Source organism: Apodemus sylvaticus, chromosome 1, assembly GCF_947179515.1.
Source record: "Apodemus sylvaticus chromosome 1, mApoSyl1.1, whole genome shotgun sequence".
Taxonomy (NCBI): Eukaryota; Metazoa; Chordata; class Mammalia; order Rodentia; family Muridae; genus Apodemus; species Apodemus sylvaticus.
The window spans coordinates 95,659,293-95,681,681 of record NC_067472.1 but is presented as its reverse complement, the minus strand read 5'-3'; the positions used below and the strand labels follow the sequence as shown (position 1 = coordinate 95,681,681).

The window sequence follows — 22,389 nt, the reverse complement described above, 5'->3', positions numbered from 1 at the left end:
AGCTGAGAAATATCTTGGCTAACTATATTTTTAAAAAATTATTCAGTTTTTCTTTATTCTAGTAAATAATCTTCAGTGTAGAACATTCAATCTCAATCAATCTCTCTCTCTCTCTCTCTCTCTCTCTGCTTTTGAGACAGGGTTTCTCTGTGCAGCCCTGGCTGTCCTGGAACTCGCTCTGTAGAGCAGGCTGTCCCCAAAGTCACAGAGATCTGCCTCATACCCTCGTTCTTATCCTATGTATATAGGATTCCCTTCTTTCTCCATTTAATAAGACAAAGGTGGACTTAGTAGAGAGACTCATCCTCTGCTACATGGTGAGTTTAAGGCCAGTCTGCATACTTGAGACCCTGCCTTTTAAAATAAGTTAACCAAAATCCTATCTAAACAAGAGAATATTAGTAAAAAGTTGTCTTATCTGTTCTGAGAAATGGTTGAGTTTACATACAAGTACAACATAATCTCCTGTTGTTATTCATGTAAGAATAACTGGGCATGGTCGCATACATTTTTAATCTCAGCACTTGAGAGGTAGAGGAAAGTGAATGTCTATGAATTTAAGGCCAGTTAGGTCTACACAATGAGACCCTGTCTCAAGAAAAAAAAAGAAAGAAAGAAGGAAAGAAAGAAGAAAATTGAATAATGGAAAATAATTCTCACCAGAAATATCATCTTCTTCATTCCACCCAGGACGATTTACTCTCTCTTCCACAATTGTTCCTGTTCTCTTCTTTAATAAATATTGCCTCCCAATTGTCATCTTTCCTGCCTTCTTGGCACCTTTCACAATTGTTTTTGAGAAAGTTCTAGAAGTCACAGAACCAAAGATAAAGTCAATTTAATATAAGGGCACCACTAATATTTTTGACATCTATATTACTTATACCCACATCCTTATGTATAGTACAACTGTAGTGCATATTTTTCTTAAGCTTCTTCTTCATAGCATGTTCCATATTGTAGAGAATTATTTTCCTATAAATGTCACTGCCACGAGAACACTATTTCAGGCAAAAAGTGCAAAAACTTAAAGTCTGACATAAACTATTGATTGCTCAAATATCCTTCACACCTACACCTGAGACAGTCTTCAATATAGTCCAGCTGTCCTGGAATTTGCTATGTAAATCAGTCTTGTCTTGAACTCACAGAAATCCACCTGCCTCTGCCTCCTGAATGCTGGGATTAAAGAGAATAACACCATGCCCAGCTGATCACTCAAATCTTAAACTCTTGGGCTTATTTTTTGGTATTCCTAAGCCTATTCCGCTGTCTATGCTGCTGTCTCCATCGTGGTCCCATAAATCACATTAGCAAGATCTTCAGTCTAGCACCAAAAGATCCTATCTTCCTTCCACTCAAACTTTCTCTGAAGTCATATGACAATAATGGTTGGCAACACTTATTTTCAAAAGTTTTAGGTATGTACATGTGCATAATGTCTTTTCTCTAATTAGCTATAAACCTGTTCAAGCATAGAAAAAGAGTAATTCTTTTTAAGAGGTGAAAATAACAACTCAAGATATTTGAAAATCCTTTTGAGAATGAGCTTGAATTGATGAGACAATGAGATATACATTAGGAGTTCAAAGGGCCAACAAAAAGGCTCAGTGTAGAAAAAGATGCTTGATACTGATGACCTGAGTTTAATCCCTGGGACCCACATGGTAAAAGGAGAGAACTGAGTCCCACAAGGTATCTATCCTTTGGCCTCCACACATGAGTGGCATATGTGCGAATACACACACACACACACACACACACACACACACACACACACACACACTCACTGAGAAAAGCCATCATTAATAAAAGATTACTTCCTTTCAGTTAGCTACGGAAAGGGTGAAGGTGAGAGACCCACTGTCCCTCTTACCGGAAGGAGGTGTTCTTTTCTTTCTGCTTGGGTAAAATGATTTGTGGGGTAGTTTGTCCAGCAGCAAAAGCGAAGGTGCTGAAAATGGACTGAGGGTAACGGAACTTCATTAGCTGTTTCTTAAAGATGTCTACCACTTCTGGACTGACTTCTTCATCAAATGCTACTTTAATCAACTAGAAATAAAAGAGATTGCCCTATCAGAAACATTGAGGATTTCTTGGCAACTTTTACTCTCATCACTGAAAACAACAAAAATAAGCAAATGAAAGTGAACAGAAAAATAGCAATATTAAATAAAAATATTAGTAACAATACTATAACTTTAGAAGTTATAGGATTTTGAAAGCTGAAAAGACTTTGGGTAATATGAAATACAACTAAAATTTTAAAAGAAAAATGTGTGACTGGTCAGATGGCTTAGCAGGTAAAGGTGTCTGCAATCTGAGTTTAATTTCTAGAACCATGTAAAGGTGGGCAGAGAGGACTGACTCCATAAAGTCAGAATAAAGTTTACAATGAAAAAATGAGGCTCAGAAAAATTTATTTGTAATATAGATTGTCAATTAGAAAGAAAAATATTTTTTTTGAAGTCGGTTTTCTGTAAAACAACTCTTTTAATGAGATCAGATATTGACCGAGAGTGGGTGACCTAGGAATGTGTTCTTCCTAGTTCCCAACTAGGCCTAGAGAAGGAATGTAGCCTAATACGTTTCCTTCTTATGCAGAGATACAAATAAATCTAGGAATAGCAGAGTCTCTTTCACAAGTGTAGACGGGCACTATTTAAGTGTAGAATCCTTGTGCAGCTGGGACAGTAAGGAAATCCCTGGTAGTAGTGGCTGTGAGACGCTGTGAGAAGCTTCCAGTTCTAATGCAGCAGCTGCTGTGTGAGACAGCACAGGAAGCATAGCTCCTGGTCTACACAAGGGGGGAAAGCCACTCCACAAAGAAGAGAGAGGCAAGCCTTGGGCTTCTTGGGAGTCTGAAAAGTCAGCATCAAGGAGCAAAGGATAGAAAAGCCAAACTACTATGGACATGGACTTTGAAAAAAGAACAATGGAGGGCGGTCACTCTTCCCACTCAGACTTCTCCCCTGCATCACTGTTCGGCAGGGTTGGTAACTCAGAGGCTTCTGGAAGTCACTGTTTAATCAGGGGTCACTCAGTTATCCCTGACAACAGTGTCTTAGCTCTAAACTTCTTAGTGTTTTACTTTCCCACAAAAAAAGAAATAGAGAATTTCTTTCTGAAACAGAGTTATTTTTACTGAAAGTTTTATCCAGCAGGAGTTAAGAAATAAGTCATCAAAGAACAAGAGCCACTGTGTTTTTTGATTGACAGTTTGTTGGCCAAGGAACCCCTGAAGTAGAGTCCAAAGCCAAAGCCACTCTGACACTCACCTTCTTACGCTCAGCCTCTAACTTCTGACCTTACAGAAAATAGCTGCATTACTAGATTTGTTCAAGAATTTTTTATTAGAAGGGCCTTCCTTCCTTGATACATGTTGAGTATTGTGTGGAAATATGAAGTTGAAAATACTAAGTAAACATGTGCTTTTGAATTAGGGACATCAAGTAGAAAAAGCCTATGCAAGTATAAAATCTGAAACACTTGGTGTACCTGGAAAGTTGCTGATGTAATCTGCATCCCTTCTTGCATGCTCTGCTGGAGCTGGTTCTGCATGGTTATCTTCTTCTCCTTGGTGATTGAAGCAATGGGGAAGCTCCGCACAACTGTTTGCTCACCAACTGTAGGAGGACAAGACATAGACTCAGCAATACCCCTTATAGCTAGGGTCAAGAGTCTCTTCTGCAGAGATTCATCAGCAGAGGACAATGCCAGTAATGAGAAAAAATGACAAGATGCTAGAATCTTACAGTGTGTGTGTGTGTGTGTGTGTGTGTGTGTGTGAGAGAGAGAGAGAGAGAGCGCGTATGCAGGTGTGCGTGCACATGTGTATGTATGTGTGTGTATGCACGTGTGCATGCATGCACATATGTCTATGTATGTGCGTGTGTGTAATTTTTAAGACAAGGTCTCTTATGCTGGGCACGGTGGCATAAGTCTTTCATCCAAGCACTCAGGAGGCGGGGGCGGGGGCGGGGGCGGGGGCGGGGGCGGGGGCAGGGGCAGGGGCAGGGGCAGGGGCAGGGGCAGGGGCAGGGGCAGGGGCAGAGGCAGGCAGATCTCTGAATTTGAGGCCAGCCTGATCTATAGAAGGAATTCCAGGAAAGGCAAGGCTACATAGAGAAATCGTATTTCAAAGGCAAGGTCTATGTAGTTCTGGCTGTCTACGACTAGGTAGTAGACCAGGCTGGCATTGAACTCACAGAGATTCTGTCTCTGCCTCTAAATGCAGGGATTAAATGTGTGTACCACCATACCCAAGTCATTAATTAGTTTTATGGCATTGTGTGGTGGTTTGAATAGGTTTGGCCTCTAGCGACTTAAATTTTTGAATGTTTGGCCCCGTAAGGAGGGCACTATTAGGAGGTGTGGCCTTGTTGGGAGTGGGTGTGACCTTGTTGAAGGGAATGTGTCACTGTGGGGATAGACTTTGAGGTGTCACATGCTGAAGCTAGGCCTAATGTGGCATTCACCTCTCCTGCCTGAGGATCAGGAGGCAGAATTCTCAGCTCCTTCTCCAGCACACGTCTGCCTGCAGCACACTGCCATGCTTCCCACCATGATGACAATGGACTAAACCTGGTGTCTCTTCACAGCAACAAAAACCCTACCTAAGACATAAGGTAATTCACTCCTAAAACATACTAATTTTTCTAGATTACAGGAACTGGACTACCTGCCCATCCTCATTGTTTCTATCTCCTTTACCCATTGTATACATATGAAATCCAGCTTAAGGCAGGCATAAAGGAATAGGTTTTATACAGAAATAAAGAAGTAGCTTCCAATACTGAAGAGAAAACCAAGATAGTTAATATAACGCTAAAGCAAAAGAGAACACATTTTGGGTGGGGTAGGGGAGATAGTTTGCTACCACAGGTTGGTCACAAATTCAGGATTCTCTTGCATCATGTTCCCTGCTGGGATTATGAGCATGAAGAGAACATATTTTTAACATGTTTCCATACTCAGAAAGCCTTTGACAGATAAGACTAGATGTGTGTCTAAGAGGTTTAGAAATTTAAACATTTTATAAAACATGAATGTAAAAGTACAAACTACCTGTGGTTAAGAAGAAAAGAAGTATCGTGGGTTTCTTGGAGTTTCCAAGTCTCCACTGGGGGAATGTTACACATCACTACTATAACATGTAAATAACAAGTGCACAGATAATTCAAGGATTGTAGCATTGCAGAAAAGGAGATAATCTCTGTATGCTACAAGGATAGAGAATAATTTCTGCAAGACATGGGAGGGAAAGTAGGCTTTGAAGGAAGGGCAGGGTGTGAATCCGCAAAGGGAGGAGGAAGGCACTGAGGCAATGTGGTAGAGAACACACCAGAAGCTGCAATGGCCCCTTCACAGCCGAGACTGAGCGAGGAAGATCTGGGCCAGGTGACTGGATTTTAGCTTACATATTTGTTCATTCCCCAGTCTCTGGATTTCTCAACTTATTAAGTTCATATCCAGAGACTAAGCAAAGCTAATATATATATTAGATTTAAGTTTCAATACATGGTAAACAACCTATGCCTACATAATGCATGGGAAACCCCCAGATTTCTATGTTACTAATGGGGAAAGAAATAGTTAAAAAGCTTTCTCTGACAAAAGGATTTTCCCAAAACATACAACATTAAAATTGCAAACAAAAGAGTATAAAATGAGATTTCAACCCCAAACCTATCCTTTTCTTTTCTGAGTTTGAAATGATATGTAAATCATTGTACATGGACTAAATAGAATCTCAAGTGCCACACAGAGATTTCTGCTCTGAAGGTGTGTGCTAGGTCATACCTAGCTGGTCATGCGGTGTTCCTTTGAAGAGAATTCTGTATGTGGTGAGGAACAAGGCGCCTTCTGCAGGCAGGAGCTGAGGACCTCCGAGGAGACCTCCAGTGGCTTCTTCCCGACCATCAGGATCTAGTAGGACTCGAAGACCTTCACATACAATTTCTTCTCCTGGCAGTAAAGCTGGTCGAAGAATCTTAGGCTAAGAACAGGTAACTGTTTTAAAAATCATCTCTTGAAGGGTTTCCATCATGTAGTTCCAGGTCACCTTTTCATATACAGTTTGAACACCCTGAGCCAACCCTGAGCCTGACTTTGAAAGAAACAGAAATGGAGTTTCTAAGTCTAAGTATGAAAAGATTCTTTGATGCATTGCTTGTCAACCGTATAAAAATAGGAGAATAATGTGAAAGTCTGAAATATCCATTCAAATAATCACTGTGTAACTTAAATGAAATGTAAAAGAAAAAACCATTAAGAATATAAACTAATTCAGGAGACCCCAAATCCTTAATAAATTTCCCAGCTGTTTGTCATGGGACAAACAAAGCTCTTATTGTAGCTAAATATTTTCTTCTTCTTTCTTCTCTCTCTCTCTCTCTCTCTCTCTCTCTCTCTCTGTGTGTGTGTGTGGTGGTGGTGGTGGCTTGGAAATGAAAATTATTCATGATGTAACTCTATATAAAAGTGGAGTTAACAAGAGGTTATCATTGTTCTTTTGTTGAATAACAAGACACTATTCCTATTTTAGCTTAGAAAATTCTGTAGGGCAAACTCCCCATACCCCTTAGTGCACCATTAAAATGCCTGTAAATAGTGGAGAAGGCACTGTCTAGAGCACGGTGGCCCATTGTGCTGTGCTTCTGAAAGGACTGCTGCAGCCTGAAAGCACATAGTATTTGTGTGGAGTATTACCTTCTGGATAGGAGGAAGTCTTCGACTCTCTCGATGTACTGCCTCTAGGCTCTCAATGTGCATGGCTACAATTCCTAGGATGAGTCAGAGTATTCAAAAAGAAAGAAAATAAATCAGGGAGAACAAAAGCAAATTCCAGATATTTTAGGATAAAAACTTAAATTTGACAGGATCTCTAAAAGTTAAAATACAGTAACTATGTAATCTATAACATTCTACTCCTAGGCATATACCCACCCCCCAAAATTAAAAATAAGCACTCAGATAATTGTATGCAAATATTCACAGAATCATCATTCTCAAATCTCTAAAAGTAGAAAACCCAGGTCTCCATCAAAAAATGAATGGCTGAACAAATAAGATATATCCATTGAATGAAATACTATTTAAACCTTGAAAGCATTATGCTATCTAAAAAAGTTTAAATATTATATGATTCTACATATGTAAAATCTCTAGAACAGAAAAGTTCATGGAGACAGAAAACAGGTTAGATATTTCCAGGGCCAGCAAATAAAACAGAGTTTATTAACTTATAATGGTTACTAAATACTAATTGGAGCGATTGGACATTGTGAATATTATTAATGCAACTCTTAGGTTAATTTTGCCACGATTTAGTAAAACTTTGGAACTTGTCATAGTGCCACATGTCTGTAATTCCAGCACCAGGGAAGCAGTTGTTGAGGATCAGGAAAGCAAGGCCACCTTGGGTACATTGCAAATGTGAGGGTAGTCTGGGTCACGCAAGACCTTGTCTTAGAAAACAGAACAGCAGTAAAAGAAATCAAAAGCAAGTCAGAGAAAAGCAAGTGGCAGCTCACGTGCTGGATGTTAGCTGATGCAACACTCTGACCCTTTAGCCGCCCCCAAGTGATTGCTTACCTGGTATCATGCAGTGGAGACTCCTGATGTGGTCCTGAGTCACTCCACTCTCTGTACAAACCTTGTCAATAAATCGGGCAATGAACCTTACAACAGAGTTGGCCACATCACTGTTTTCCGAATCTTCAAACCCACTCTCTGTATCATAGCTCTCAGCTACACTTCCTGCAATACTAAGAGAGCCAAGGAAAGAAATCATGGCCAGGCCTCATATTAAGAGAGAAGAAGAAGAAGAAAAAAGGACAATATTGTAGTCACTTTCCAGAGGAACTGAAACTTGCCAGAAGAGCTGTATCATCAGTAGTATGGACAGTGTAACTCCAATTTCTTTCTATAAGTGCCAGGCACAGAATGTTATATTTTATGTGCATACACGTAAATATTATCTCCTTGAGTAAGATGTATTATTGTAAACAATACCTGCTATTACTCTCCCAAAAGGAACTCAGAAGCCACAAAAAATAAATCAAAGGAGGACCGTGTCACTTATGATCTCCTGCCAGAACCTTGTAAACAACTTGTCCTTCTGAGTTACTCATTGCAGAGAAGCAGGAGGAGTGACTGGTGCTAGTGACTGTGGGACATGGACAACGGTCGGCAGGTAGATGAACCCTTTGGAGATGCAGGAATGAGACTTTCTCTTGCCACAATTTCTCTCTCCCTGCTCCCCTGCACCGCAACTCCTGCAGTGAATCACAACCCTTAGAGCATTGTGAAGCCACATTTTTCTGCAGGTGATAAACTCACGCAAGACAAGGCAACACACTTGAAATAAAATGAGGCGGAAGGACTGAGAATAAAAAGAAAATACGGAGCTGCCTGAAGGAGTCTGACAACAGTTTATGAGAACCACAACTAGCAAGGCACTGCAGCGTCTGCTACTAAGGAGCTAACACTGCAGCTCCTCACTTACTTATTTCATCATCTAGTCAGCTAAATGTTGTCACCTAGCACCTACTGTCTGTAAAGATGTCGAGAACTCAACAGTGAACACAACAATCAAGGACACAGATAATATGCAAAAATATGCCGAGTTGTGATGTGGTGGTATAGCCTGGGAGGTCGATAGCTAGTCTAGTGTGATCTTGTCCCAAAAAACCCCAAACTCCATCCCTAAACCATCCCCCAGTAAACCAAAATCAAAAATAAGAAAGAAAAGAAAATGGGAAGAAATCAAGTTATAGAAAACACCATAGGGTGGGGGGACCAAGCAATCAAATAAAAAATAATCCAAAAAAGGGCCAAGCCCATGTGAAGGGTAACACTTGTTCAACAGTCTAAAGCACGAGAGAGAAAGAGAGAGAGAGAGAGAGAGAGAGAGAGAGAGAGAGAGAGAGAGAGAGAGAGAGAGAGAGATCCTTGAGACTGCTGCAGACAGGTGGGTAGTCTAGACAGGGAGTAACAAGCAGCACTGTGCCTGAGGATAAGTGGCAATAGAAAGGCCAGGATAGATGACAAAAGAATTAAGGGAGCAAGGTTCGAATCATAGCCTATCGGTATACAGCTCCTGTTCAGCTCATGGCAAAGGCTCTATCTGAGCTTTATTCTTGGGACATGGAAACTCAGTAGATAACAGAGAAGAAGCTGAGGTTGAGAACATTACCTTAGGGTTTGAATATGAAATGCACCCTATAGACTCATGGATTGGGGGCTTACTTGCCAGTCTGTGGGCTTTTGAGAAGTGACCAGCTCTGGATGGCTCTGAACTATTTATAATATGATGGCTCTATTGGATGATGGAAAGAGGAGGAGATGGGGAGAAGTCAACCACTAGAGTGGGAGTGTATCCTTGTGCCAGTGTCTTGCTCTAGTTCCTTCCTACAGTCCCTTCTCTCTGCTTCTTGTGTGAAATGAGGTGAAGTTTTTCTTGCTACAAACTCTTGCTACCGTGGACTGAACCTTCTGCAAACCTTGAAAATAAGCACCTCTCTTATTTTGGTCACAGCAGTGAAAAATAATTGACACAACATAATCAGACAAATTCTATAGATCAACTGAGAAACAAGAGGGCTAAGAATAATCACTTTGACAAAGAGCTGCTCACCAGCATTTTCAGAGCACTTTGTTTATTAGCAGAATGAAACTGGTGGGTCGCATGCACGTGCGTGCGTGCGTGCGTGCCTGTGTTTGTGTGTGTGTGTGTTTAAATAGGATGAAGGTAAGTTGGCTGTTTTTTTTTTAAACAGAAGGGCTGAGAAAGCTAGTAATGGGGAAAATAGCCCTTCTGAAATGTGTGGAGCAACATTTGCTATGTTTCTGTGGAGATGTGTCCGATTAGCTCTGAGAAGGGGGAGCTCTGTGCTCCGTCTCAGTACCTGTTGGTGACAATGCTGTTGCTCCCACTTTCCCAGTCTCCTGGAGCTGAGGCTCGAAGGAGCTTGTTTTTACTTGTGTCTAGTGGAACTAGCAAGTTAACCATGAGGTTTGCAAAGTGAATGGCTTGGCTGAAGACAGTGCTCTCCTCGTGCTGCACCAGCTCCTGCTGAGTTGACTTGCTCAGAGTAGGCCACAGGCGAAGCTGCTCGGCTGCCAGGTCCATCGCGGTCTTCTCCTGACACTGGCCATCAGGACGCTTAGCCCAGAAAACAAAGCAGAACAGGCCAAGAGTGAATACCATCACTTGAGGTTTGCTCCACAGACATGGAAGGTGCTGAAATCTGTCTATGTCTTAAATGTAGAGTTTCTCTTGAAATATTCTGTATCTTTTAGTATATTTTATCAGTATATACTATTTTTAAAAAAGTATCAACTAAACAAATAAAGATAAGGAAAATGGCTTGTCTTTTTTATTTTGAGAAAGGGCCTCATCTCAAATTTGCTATATAGCTGACATGACTGTGAACTCTTGATCCTGCCCTTACCTCTCAAGTATGGGGATTACTAGTGTGCGTCAACAAGTCAGGCTGACTCTCTAGAAGATGATGGGAAGCATCTCTTAAGTACCTATATCAGCAGAGGTGAAACTCAGCATAACAACTCCACACTGCACACTGGAGTTGTTTCCCTGGCCCACATACCTTCATTGGCACCACATGGCAAACCCAAAGAAAAGCAAAATACAGATGCAGGTTTCTCTCTAGCATCTCACCAAGTTCACAATTGACCCTGTGGCTTTACTTCTTTGAAGCTGCTAGTTACAAAAATTAACAGACTTCCCATAATGCCCTTGTAGGACACTTCAGTAGTACCTGCTAAAAGTATTGTATTTTTTCTCTTCTGGTCTTTGAGAGGAAATGATCAAGGACACAAAAAGTATTGGTATATCTCTTTGTAAAACATCATATACATAAATATGCAGGTGACTGTGGGAAGACAGAAGAGATAATTGGTAATAGCAGCACACATCTGCATAGTATTTTATCTAGCCATAGAGTTCTAAAATATATTGTATCTAATCCAGGGCTCAGAGATGGGGACATAGCAGCTGAGACACTTGCTGTATGAATGCTTTGTAGATATATCAATACCAGCAAATCATAGCTGCTTAAAAATCAGCAAAGGCATATTAACAGTCTGGGTAAGGCTCCAGCCCAACAGTCTCTGCATCAAGTTATACCTTTTTACAAGTTATACCTTAAGTGGTACATTTAGTATTTTAACAACAACAACAAAATCTGAATATTAATTAAATTTGAGCAATTACAATCAAACATGTATCAGTGTTATTTGCTATCAAAGCTTCTATTCTTCTCCTTAATAATAAACCAAAATAAGTTTCAGATGATAGATATGACTATATAGCTTTTCTCAGATGCCTGAGGATGATCCACCCTCTAGAGATATATTCAAGGAAAAGATGATGGTCAGAATGTGCAGTAATATACTCCCAAAAATCAGAGTTCATTCTCAAGTGAGTCAACACTTAATTTTTAGGCTGCTTTAAGTTTACTTCATGAGAATGATTTTAATACTTACTACTTAGTATTGCCAAGAACTCTTTATAAGCCTTATATATAACAGATATGAAAATCTTACAGCAATGACATCTACACATTTTAGCAATGTGGACATGTGGGGGTAATGTGACTAGTTAGTCTAAGAACAGAGAGCCAGTAAATGACCTTTAAAATTTATTTTAATTTTTATTTTCCTGATATTTAAATAGATGTATATATAGCAAATGCTGCATATATTATATATGCCATATAGGATAATCCTAAAGGAAGACTTACATTATTACTGATACATTTTTGAATGGACTACTGAACTTTACGTTTATCTTTATAGTCGGTTAACTTCAGATTTTTTTCTTTCTTCCTTTAATGCTGGGACCCGAACTCAGGGCCTTGTTTGTGGTAGGTAAACACCCTGATCACTGAGCTGAACTCAGAGCCTTGTTGGTGGTAGGTAAAACATCCTAATCACTGAGCTGAACTCGGGGCCTTGTTGGTGGTAGGTAAAACACCCTGATCACTGAGCTGAACTCAGGGCCTCATTCGTGGTAGGTAAAACACCCTGATCACTGAGCTGAACTCGGGGCCTTGTTGGTGGTAGGTAAACACCCTGATCACTGAGCTGAACTCAGGGCCTCGTTCGTGGTAGGTAAAACACCCTGATTACTGAGCTGAACTCGGGGCCTCGTTCGTGGTAGGTAAAACACCCTGATCACTGAGCTGAACTCGGGGCCTTGTTGGTGGTAGGTAAACACCCTGATCACTGAGCTGAACTCGGGGCCTTGTTGGTGGTAGGTAAACACCCTGATCACTGAGCTGAACTCGGGGCCTTGTTGGTGGTAGGTAAACACCCTGATCACTGAGCTGAACTCGGGGCCTTGTTGGTGGTAGGTAAACACCCTGATCACTGAGCTGAACTCGGGGCCTTGTTGGTGGTAGGTAAACACCCTGATCACTGAGCTGAACTCAGAGCCTTGTTGGTGGTAGGTAAAACACCCTGATCACTGAGCTGAACTCAGGGCCTTGTTGGTGGTAGGTAAACACCCTGATCACTGAGCTGAACTCGGGGCCTTGTTGGTGGTAGGTAAACACCCTGATCACTGAGCTGAAATCGGGGCCTTGTTGGTGGTAGGTAAACACCCTGATCACTGAGCTGAACTTGGCACTGCTTCAAGGAAGTAAGCAGTCAGAGACTTATACCTGGGACTACTTTAGGTATGTCCTTTTCTAGTCAATTTTCTCTAATTGTTTATAAGAATTTCTCATTAACATTTAGCAGTTCTAGCTAAAGAACTATAGTATGTGTCATTATGGAAAAAATATAGTGCCCGAATCAAAGGCAAAGGCAGAAAGCTGTTCACCACAGGACTCCTAACACTCAGCAGTGGGTAGAATCCCTTTGGCCTAGGAACATCTGCCTGAGCTTTCCCTCAAGTCAATCCCAAGCACACACAAGTACTGTTCTTTTCTTACCTTCTGCTTCAGATGTGGGATATGATTGTCTTCCTTAGCTGAGAGATACAGGGAGCGAACCTGCTCCTGTACTGCATTGTAAAAAGTTGTCTCCCAAAACTGCTGATTTGTCCAAATGGGGTGGTCCTGTACACAGGTGTAGGCAAACTGGCTGACTCCAGGGGCAAGTTTCTACGAGAGCACATAATATTTATCAGCACAATGTTGGCAGATTACAACAGTTCAGAAGGTCACGGGTGCTATAGTTAATTGTAGAGGTGATAAAAAGATTTAACAGCTTAGTAATCAGCACTGTATTCATGTTCAACTTCCAACTGTAGGCTCTGTATGAAATCCTTTGAAGTCTTACTTTCCCTACCCAAATGAGCACTTTTAACAGTATTTATAATTGTAGAATTAATATAGTTCTATGAATTATAGAATATACCAGAAATATGCACGACTGGTGTGCACAAGGTGGGTACTATACAGTTATTATGACTGGGATGCATGCTAAAACCCAACATAATCTAAACATAAAATTCTAATAATACAAAATTTCTCTTACTTTGATTTATATTTTTTTACTTTTGCTTTTGTCTATGTATATGTGTGTGTGCATGTGTGCACATGCATGCTACAGCCTATGTTCAGAAGTCAGAGGACAACTTACAAGGTGGGTTCTCTCCTTCTATCATGTAGATTCTGAGGATCAAATTTAAGTTTTCAGGGTTGCTGGCAAACATCTTTATTTATTGATCCATCTTATTGGCCTGAGAATTTTAATTAATTAATTTTTTGGACAGGGTCTTCCTATCTTTCCCAGGTTAACCCACAATATTCTTGCCTTAGCCTTATGAGTACTGAAATTACAGGTGTGCACACAACTACTTCTGGCTAGGGTGTATTTTAAAAACATATTAAATATTTCAAGATCTCTTAGCAAACAGCTAAATTATAGAAAAGAGAAAAAATGTGGTTCATTTTACCTTCTGTAATTGAATTAATCTGTTTTTTTGTGATTAGAAGTACAGTTTCTGGTAAGTTTTCTTTTTAAGCAATTTAGTAAGCTATCTTCTGAAATGTTTAATACTAAAGATTATTACTGTTAAGGTTATATATATATATGTGTGTGTGTGTGTGTGTGTGTGTGTGTGTGTATAAAATTATGTAGTAAAAGTTCATTTAGCAGTAGGATGCTACACTTGATGTAATTTCCCTCTAGATCTAGGACATATTAACCCTAAAGCTGGAGTAAGCACCAGGTATACCATGAAATTTAGCCTTACACACTTACAAGCAAGGTGATTCTGATAACAAGGTGATTTTGATTTTGCCTACAAGAATCTTTGTGTCATATATGATGAAAGTTCCTTTCAAGACAGGGTTGTGTACTGCTATGGAGGTGACTAGCTACAACTACAGTTCCTTCTATAAGGTGGCTATAAATAGATGCTGTCCATGAGGCAGAAAGAGGGGAAGGTCATGTTTGGTTTTCATGATGCCTCAATTCAGATGCTCATTTCAGATGCTGTCCTCCATAGGAAATGATGGACAAAATGTGTGTGGTTCAGCTAGTTGTGTTAGCTGGATGACACTGAATCATGTGTTTCTTCTATTCTTGGCTTATAGATATCCAATGACTGGATTATATATTATCTCCTTCATAGTTTAGATCTTTATTTCAGTAACAACACAGAGAACTATTCTGAATGAGAGTTTTTATTTTCCTGTTATTTGTATACCATTGTAGTTTGCTCATACTTGTTACTCCCCATACCTCCCTCTCCCCAAATGGTTACCCCCTCTCTTTCATATATAAATATATGATCATTTTAGATTTTGCATGGGTGAAAACATGCTATATATGTCTGAAAGAGATTGTAGAGATTGTAAAAGCATAAAATTCAAATAAGATAAAACATAAATCTGATCTGGGTGTAGTGGTGTATGCCTTTAATTCCAACACTTGGGAGGCAGAGGCAGGTGGATTTCTGTGAGTTCAGTCAGCTTGGTCTACAGAGTGAGCTTCAGAACAGTCATCAACATATAGACAGCCTCACATCCCTCCCCACAAACATAATTCGAAGTTGCTTTTCCCTTGAGTATAACCTAAGGTAGAACCATTTCTTACAGCTGTAGCACAATGTAAACCCCATGAGCTACAAACAGTCTAGAGTGTTAACATGCTATTAATATAGATGAGTTCGGAAAACTGAGCCATCTTTGTCAGTCTCTCAGAGTAGATTTGGGAGAGTCTTCATGACTCTGACAGTTTAAAGAAGCCTTGCTCCCCCCTTAAGCATGACTCTCAGTCATGCTTTTCCTGGCCACGTATCCACTGGAATAATTTCCCTGTTTATGTATAAACTAAATAAATATGCAAAACTTTTCTAAATCTTTGTAGCAAAATGACACTATACATTCAAAGGCAAAAAAATGGCACAATGCAGAATAAGAGGGGCTGGAGGCAGAGCCACAGCCCGTTCACTAGTGAGAACTGCAGCATTCTTAAGGTAAGTTTTGTGGTGACAAGATATTCAACATATAGCTGTAGCAGCTGATGAAGCTAGGCATAAGAAATCATTAATTCAGCTGGGTGACACATGTCTTTAATCCTAGCACTCAGGAGACAGAGACAGGAAGATCTCTGTGAGTTCAAGGCCAGTCTGGTATATACAGTGAGTTTCTGGACAGCTAGCATTGCTATACAGAGAAACCCTTTCTCAAAAAATGCACAAGCAAACAAAAATCACTAATTCTCAAGCACTTAAAATATTATTTCTTTAGAGCATGAAATATACCGTTTTGCTCACTGATTTCATGCTATGTTCAATTGTGAGGATGGGTATGTGTCTTTGTTAGTTTGGACACTGCACAGATGGAAAGGCATATTCTTTTTTTGTATATATATTTTTTATTTTCTGTATTCTTTGTTTACATTCCAAATGCTTTCCCCTTTCCCAGTTTCCTCCTCCCCATATGTCCCATAAGTCCTCTTCTCTCCATCCATTCTCCTATTATCCCCCCTCCCTTTTCTCTGTCCTGGTACTCCCCTACAATTCTGGATCCAGCCTTTCCAGGATCAGGGCCCTCTTCTTCCTCCTTCATGTGAATCATTTGATATGCTAATTGTGTCTTCAGTATTCAGAGCTTCTGGGCTAATTAAAATCCACTTATCAATGACTGCATTCCATGTGTTTTCTTTTGTGGTTGGGTTACCTCACTTAGGATGATATTTTCCAGTTCCAACCATTTGCCTAAAAAATTCATGAATTCATTGTTTTTAATTGCTGAGTAGTATTCCATTGTGTAAATATACTACATTTTCTGTATCCATTCCTCCACTGAGGGACATCTGGGTTCTTTCCAGCTTCTGGCTATTGTAAATAAGGCTGCTATGAACATAGTGGAGCATGTGTCCTTATTGCATGCTGGGGAATCCACTGGGTTTATGCCTAGGAGAGGTATAGCAAGGTCCTCCGGAAATGTTCAGTTTTCTGAGGAACTGCCAGACTGATTTCCCGAGTGGTTGTACACTTACAATCTTACAATCCCACCAGCAATGGAGGAGTGTTCCTCTTTGTCCATATCCTCGCCAAACCTGCTGCCTCCTGAGTTTTTAACCTTAGCCATTCTGAATGGTGTGAGGTGAAATCTCAGGGTTGTTTTGATTTGCATTTCCCTAATGACTAATGATGTTGAGCATTTCTTAAGGTGCTTCTCGTCCATCTGAATTTCTTCAGGTGAAAATTCTTTGTTTAGATCTGTACCCCATTTTTAATAGGGTTATTTGGTTCCCTGGGGTCTAACTTCTTGAGTTCTTTGTATATATTGGATATTAGCCCTCTATTAGATGTAGGGTTGGTGAAGATCTTTTCCCAATTTGTTGGTTGCCGTTTTGTCCTTTTGACAGTGTCCTTTGCCTTACAGAAACTTTGTAATTTTATGAGGTCCCATTTGTCAATTCTTGATCTTAGAGCATAAGCTATTGGAGTTCTGTTCAGGAACTTTCCCCCTGTGCCCATGTGCTCAATGCTTTTCCCCAGTTTCTTTTCTATTAGTTTCAGTGTGTCTGGTTTTACGTGGAGGTCTTTGATCCACTTGGAGTTGAGCTTAGTACAAGGAGATAAGAATGGATCAATTCGCATTCTTCTGCATGATGACCTCCAGTTCAACCAGCACCATTTGTTGAAAAGGCTATCTTTTTTCCCACTGGATGTTTTCCGCTCCTTTGTCAAAGATCAAGTGGCCATCAGATCCTACTACAAAGGCCTATACTCAACACAACTGGAGAATCTGGAGGAAATGGACAGTTTCCTAGACAGATATCAAACACCATAATTAAATCATGATCAAATAGATCATCTAAACAGTCCCATAACCCCTAAAGAAATAAAAGGAGTCATAGAAAGTCTCCCAACCAAAAAAAGCACGGGGCTAGATGGCTTCAGTGCAGAATTCTATCAGACCTTCAAAGAAGACCTAACACCAATACTCTTCAAACTGTTCCACAAAAATAAAAACAGAAGGAACACTACCCCAACTACCAACTACGAAGCCACAATTATGCTGATACCAAAACCACACAAAGATCCAACAAAGAAAGAGAACTTCAGGCCAATTTCCCTTATGAATATCGATGCAAAAATACTAAATAAAATTCTTGCCAACCAAATCCAAGAACACATAAAAACGATCATCTACCACGATCAAGTGGGCTTCATCCCAGGAATGCAGAGATGGTTCAATATAAGGAAATCCATCAATGCAATCCACTACATAAATAAACTCAAAGAAAAAAACCATATGATCATTTCATTAGATGCTGAAAAAGCATTTGACAAAATTCAGCATCCTTTCATGCTAAAAGTCTTGGAAAGAACAGGAATTCAAGGCCCATACCTAAACATAGTTAAAGCAATAGACAGCAAATTGGTAGCCAACATCAAAGTAAATGGAGAGAAACCTGAAGCAATCCCACTAAAATCAGGAACTAGACAAGTTCTCTCCATATCTTTTCAATATAATACTTGAAATTCTAGCTAGAGCAATTAGACAACATAAGGAAGTCAAAGGGATACAAATTGGAAAGGAAGAAGTCAAATTATCACTATTTGCAGATGATATGATAGTATACTTAAGTGACCCAAAAAACTCCACCAGAGAACTCCTACAGCTGATAAACAACTTCAGCAAAGTGGCAAATAAAATCAACTCAAGCAAATCAGTTGCCTTCCTATACTCAAAGGATAAGCAGGCTGAGAACGAATTTAGGGAAATGACACCCTTCACAATAGCCACAAACAATATAAAGTATCTTAGTGTGTACGACAAGAACTTCAGGCCTCTGAAGAAGGAAATTGAAGAAGACCTCAGAAAATGGAAAAATCTTCCATGCTCATGGATTGGCAGGATTAATATACTTAAAATAGCCATCTTGCCAAAAGCAATATACAGATTCAATGCAATCCCCATCAAAATCCCAACTCAGTTCTTCACAGAGTTAGAAAAAGCAATTCTCAAATTCATCTGGAATAACAAAAAACCCAAGATAGCTAAAACTATTCTCAACAGTAAAAGAACTTCTGGGGGAATCAAGCAATATTACAGAGCAATAGTGTTAAAAACTGCATGGTATTGGCACAGTGACAGGCAAGTGGACCAATGGAATAGAACTGAAGACCCAGAAATGAACCCACACACCTATGGATAGGCATATTCTTAGGACCAGCAGAGGACAGTGGAACCTTTTCTGCCTAGATATCATTGCTTCAACTAGCAATCATAAAAGAACTTTGCACAAATTGGGTAGAAGGAATACTGGATGCTTTTGTTGTCCATCTGAGACTCAATGACAACATATTTGTCCAAGTAACACAGAAATGAAGTGGACTGACCTACCTACCTACCTGTCAGTTTAACAACAGGTTCTCAGAATGTTCTAGAATTTACTGTAACCTTGCCAGGCAGGCTTCAAATTCATGAGCCTCCTGTTTCATATGAAGGTGTGACAGGAACGGAGGTCTGCTCTATCACATCTGACTACACATTCCTTGAGACACAAAAATAACCATATTCTGCAAAATGGAACTTTAATACAATTACAGGGAAGGAGATGTAGTGAGACGTTTTAGGGCTTCAGCTTTAGTGTAAGCAGGGACAGCGGCATAAGTTTAGTGAACTGAGAAAATAAGTGACCATGGACAAAACTGTCTCTTACTCTAGTCACTTCTTTGGTTCGAAGCAAACATTTTCCAGGAAAGTTTCCCAAACTGGTCTTAGTGACTTTTCTGAGGTGACAAGGTGGTGATAAGAGAATACTTGTCAAATGACATCTCTTTTACCCCTCAACTTTGGGAAAAATATTTACATTTCATAATACTTCTCATAATTATGTCCTAAAGAAACAAATTATATTTGCCATCAAATTTTGTAAGATATTTAAGAATGTGTTGACTTTCTTCCTTATCTAGAAAAAATAGTCCTAAAGTTACTAGCTTAAGTCATGCCATTCATTTTCTACAAAGCTTTCAAAAGAGCTTGTAGACCCAGCATGAGACAGGATGTGGAGAATAGACTCGTGGTGCTCAGACAGCAGGCCCAACTCAAACTCACATACATGGACACAAATCATCTGAGGAGATGATCTGCAGTTATGTGAGTATGCAGAACTGTCTAAAGCCTGTTTGGCTAGAATTGGCTCACAGCTCCTCTTAGGGCAGTCAAAGGGAAGCACATTTCAGGGAAGAGGCTACCTGGCAGGTCCAATGCAATAGACATGTAATGGTCTTTAAGAATAATGTAGAACTATCTAAAGTGCTGAGGATTTTCTTAGTATATTTATTAATTCAGTACTCAAAGCAGTCTTATGACCCACTCACATAGGGTATGACTTCTCATTTTAGTAATATGAGAAAACTGAGGCACTGAACTAGAGCTAGGATCTCTTTCTCTCTCTCTCTCTCTCTCTCTCTCTCTCTCTCTCTCTCTCTCTCTCTCTCTCTCTCTCCCCTCTCTCATTTTTTATTGATTTTTTTGTGAATTTCACATCATGCATCCAAATTCCACTAATTTTCCCCATCCCTCCACCCTTGCAACCTCCCCCTGCAAAGAAAACAAACAAATCTTGCCATGGAAGCTGCTGTGCTGAGACAGCATCTCTGTAGTTCTGACTGTCCTAGAACTCACTATGTACAGCAGGCTGGCCTTGAACCCACAAAGACCCTCCTGCCTTTGCCTCCCAAGTACTAAGATTAAAGGCTTGTGCCACCACTGCCCGGCTTTGGAATTCTACTGTAAGAATATACATTTCTCTGTTCCAGGTAAAGTTGGTTCCAACTCTGCTAAAACAGACAATGAGGCAGGGACATCAAAACTGCCATCGTGTGATTGCTGGACTCAGTGCCACTTCCGTGGATCAGGTCTCTTGCAGCCTATCTGATTTTAAACCCAGTATGTAGCCAAACTGATCTTGAACTTGCAATCATCCTGCCTCCACCTAAATGTTGGGATTGCAGGTGTGTACCACCACGCCTTTCTGAATTTCAAAATTGCTTAATAGTGTATGGAATACTTGAGAGAGGTCTCAAGAAATATTGTCTTCTGTACCAATAAGCTGATGTTCTGTTGGTCATCTGTTATTCCAATAAAAAATATTTCATGCAGAGTTTCTTCAACTCCACTAGTCAAAATAGAAATAAGAGCTGTTTATGTTTTGTTATGCTAATGTAAAATCTCAGCTTGGGGTTCAAATTTCCAATTATCCTTAAAGTGTAAGAAAATTATTTTTTCCCCTTATCTTCAGTGTTACTTTTATAGTCTTGTTTAATTCAGGTAGGATCCAAATAAAGGTAGATATTAGCATTAGTCTGAGAATCACTGAGAACAGTTTTACTCAAGGTTCTACTATAAGTTGAACTTTGTTGAAAGAGCAGGATTATTTATATGTTCTACAGTAGTTGCTGACCACAGCAGAGTGCTTCTGGGTTTCCTATCAATTGGTAATGTCTAATGATCTTGTTAGATTAAGGACTGTTTGGCAACAATACTCCACAGATGGTACCATCTTAAGGGGAATTCCTAGTATTGTCTTCTCTGATGTTAGAGCTCCTGATTTAATGACAGGTGAGATTACTCACCATTAGGAGCTGTAAGATACAGTGTTTCAATTGAGCACTACTTCCTTATGTATTTACTACCTAAGGTATTGTTATACAGAGTTTCCTTCAACAATTGTATGGTGAATTATATACACCTATATAGGAAAAGGAGAATTTGACTGTTAGGTGGCCTAGCATACATGAAATCCTGAGTTTTATATTCAATGTGAGCATACATTGTATATGTACATATGCATATACCCATGCATGCACACAAACAGAATCAATACCTGATTTGATCCTTTTGTTTGACAGTTTTGAAAATATTGAGTTATTTTTAATCATTATAGTAGCATATTAGTTTGGTATTTCTTTCATTAGTATATTTATGAATTTAAATATTTAATTAGAGATTCTTAAACCTAAATTTAGAAATAAACAAATAAAACATATCCTTAAGTGTTTATTAGAAACCTGTATTTCAATGAGCTCACTATCATGCACTATGATCTTCCTGTGTAGAAAGTTTCTAAAGTTTTTGTGAGGAGACAACCCCAGAATAAGTGATGACTGACTAAACTATAACTGTGCTTATAACAGCACTGTGAGCTGAGAGGATAAACAGTATCATCAGGAGAATGGAATGAACAAAACTAATACTAGATCCAAACGAGGTACTATTTCTGGGGCCTAAGTATTATATATGTACAACGGATAAAAGGCAGCAATGTGTTATGGTATAGAAAATGAAGAGATTTTGTGAGCTATTTGTAGCTCTCTCACTAAATGTACTTGCAAGTGGCTCCAAAGTTCTAGCACTATCTTCCTAGATTTAATGATATTCCGTGTATTATGGGATTAATCTTTCAGTCTGTTCGCAACTCTGGATATTAATTAGAAGCACAAGCCTCTAGTAGCACCAATGGATGGGAAATAAATTAGGTATTACCCCAAACCCCTTCTTGGGTTTGAATATCCTGCTAGAATGGCTCCCAGAGTAGAAGTCACTTTACTTACTACTGCTGACTCATTACAAAGTATGCTTTGAAGAATACAAATAAATATCCAGATAAAAAGATATACAGAGTGAGCGATTGTAGCAAATAAAATCTAACAACATATTAAAGGATAATACATTGTAACCAAGTGAAACTTAAGAAATGTAGTAAGAGGATTAAAGAAGCTTATTACAATATGTATAAAATGTAGGTAATATAGATGAGATATGTAACAACAAACAGATGCTATATTGAAAGTTCTACTGTTCCTTTCATCCCTCCCTCTTATCTGTATATGCCCCTGCTACACAGTCCCTTTCTTCCTCCCCAGGACTATCACCTTTTGCT

At 39.5% G+C, this 22,389-nt stretch overlaps 1 protein-coding gene across 3 annotated transcripts in view; it reads right to left on the bottom strand.

Annotated features, from left to right (window-relative positions):
• Sbf2 (SET binding factor 2) overlaps nucleotides 1-22,389 on the bottom strand; it is a 365,757-nt gene that overhangs the window by 65,308 nt on the left and 278,060 nt on the right. For all 3 annotated transcript variants that reach the window (XM_052201159.1, XM_052201166.1, XM_052201176.1), the window contains exons 18-25: nucleotides 12,963-13,133; nucleotides 9,912-10,168; nucleotides 7,597-7,769; nucleotides 6,712-6,785; nucleotides 5,803-5,998; nucleotides 3,499-3,626; nucleotides 1,877-2,052; nucleotides 661-806 (exon numbers count right to left, since the gene is read on the bottom strand). In XM_052201159.1, coding sequence (XP_052057119.1) covers nucleotides 661-806; nucleotides 1,877-2,052; nucleotides 3,499-3,626; nucleotides 5,803-5,998; nucleotides 6,712-6,785; nucleotides 7,597-7,769; nucleotides 9,912-10,168; nucleotides 12,963-13,133 — 1,321 coding nt within the window. The remainder of the gene's footprint in view (nucleotides 1-660; nucleotides 807-1,876; nucleotides 2,053-3,498; nucleotides 3,627-5,802; nucleotides 5,999-6,711; nucleotides 6,786-7,596; nucleotides 7,770-9,911; nucleotides 10,169-12,962; nucleotides 13,134-22,389) is intronic.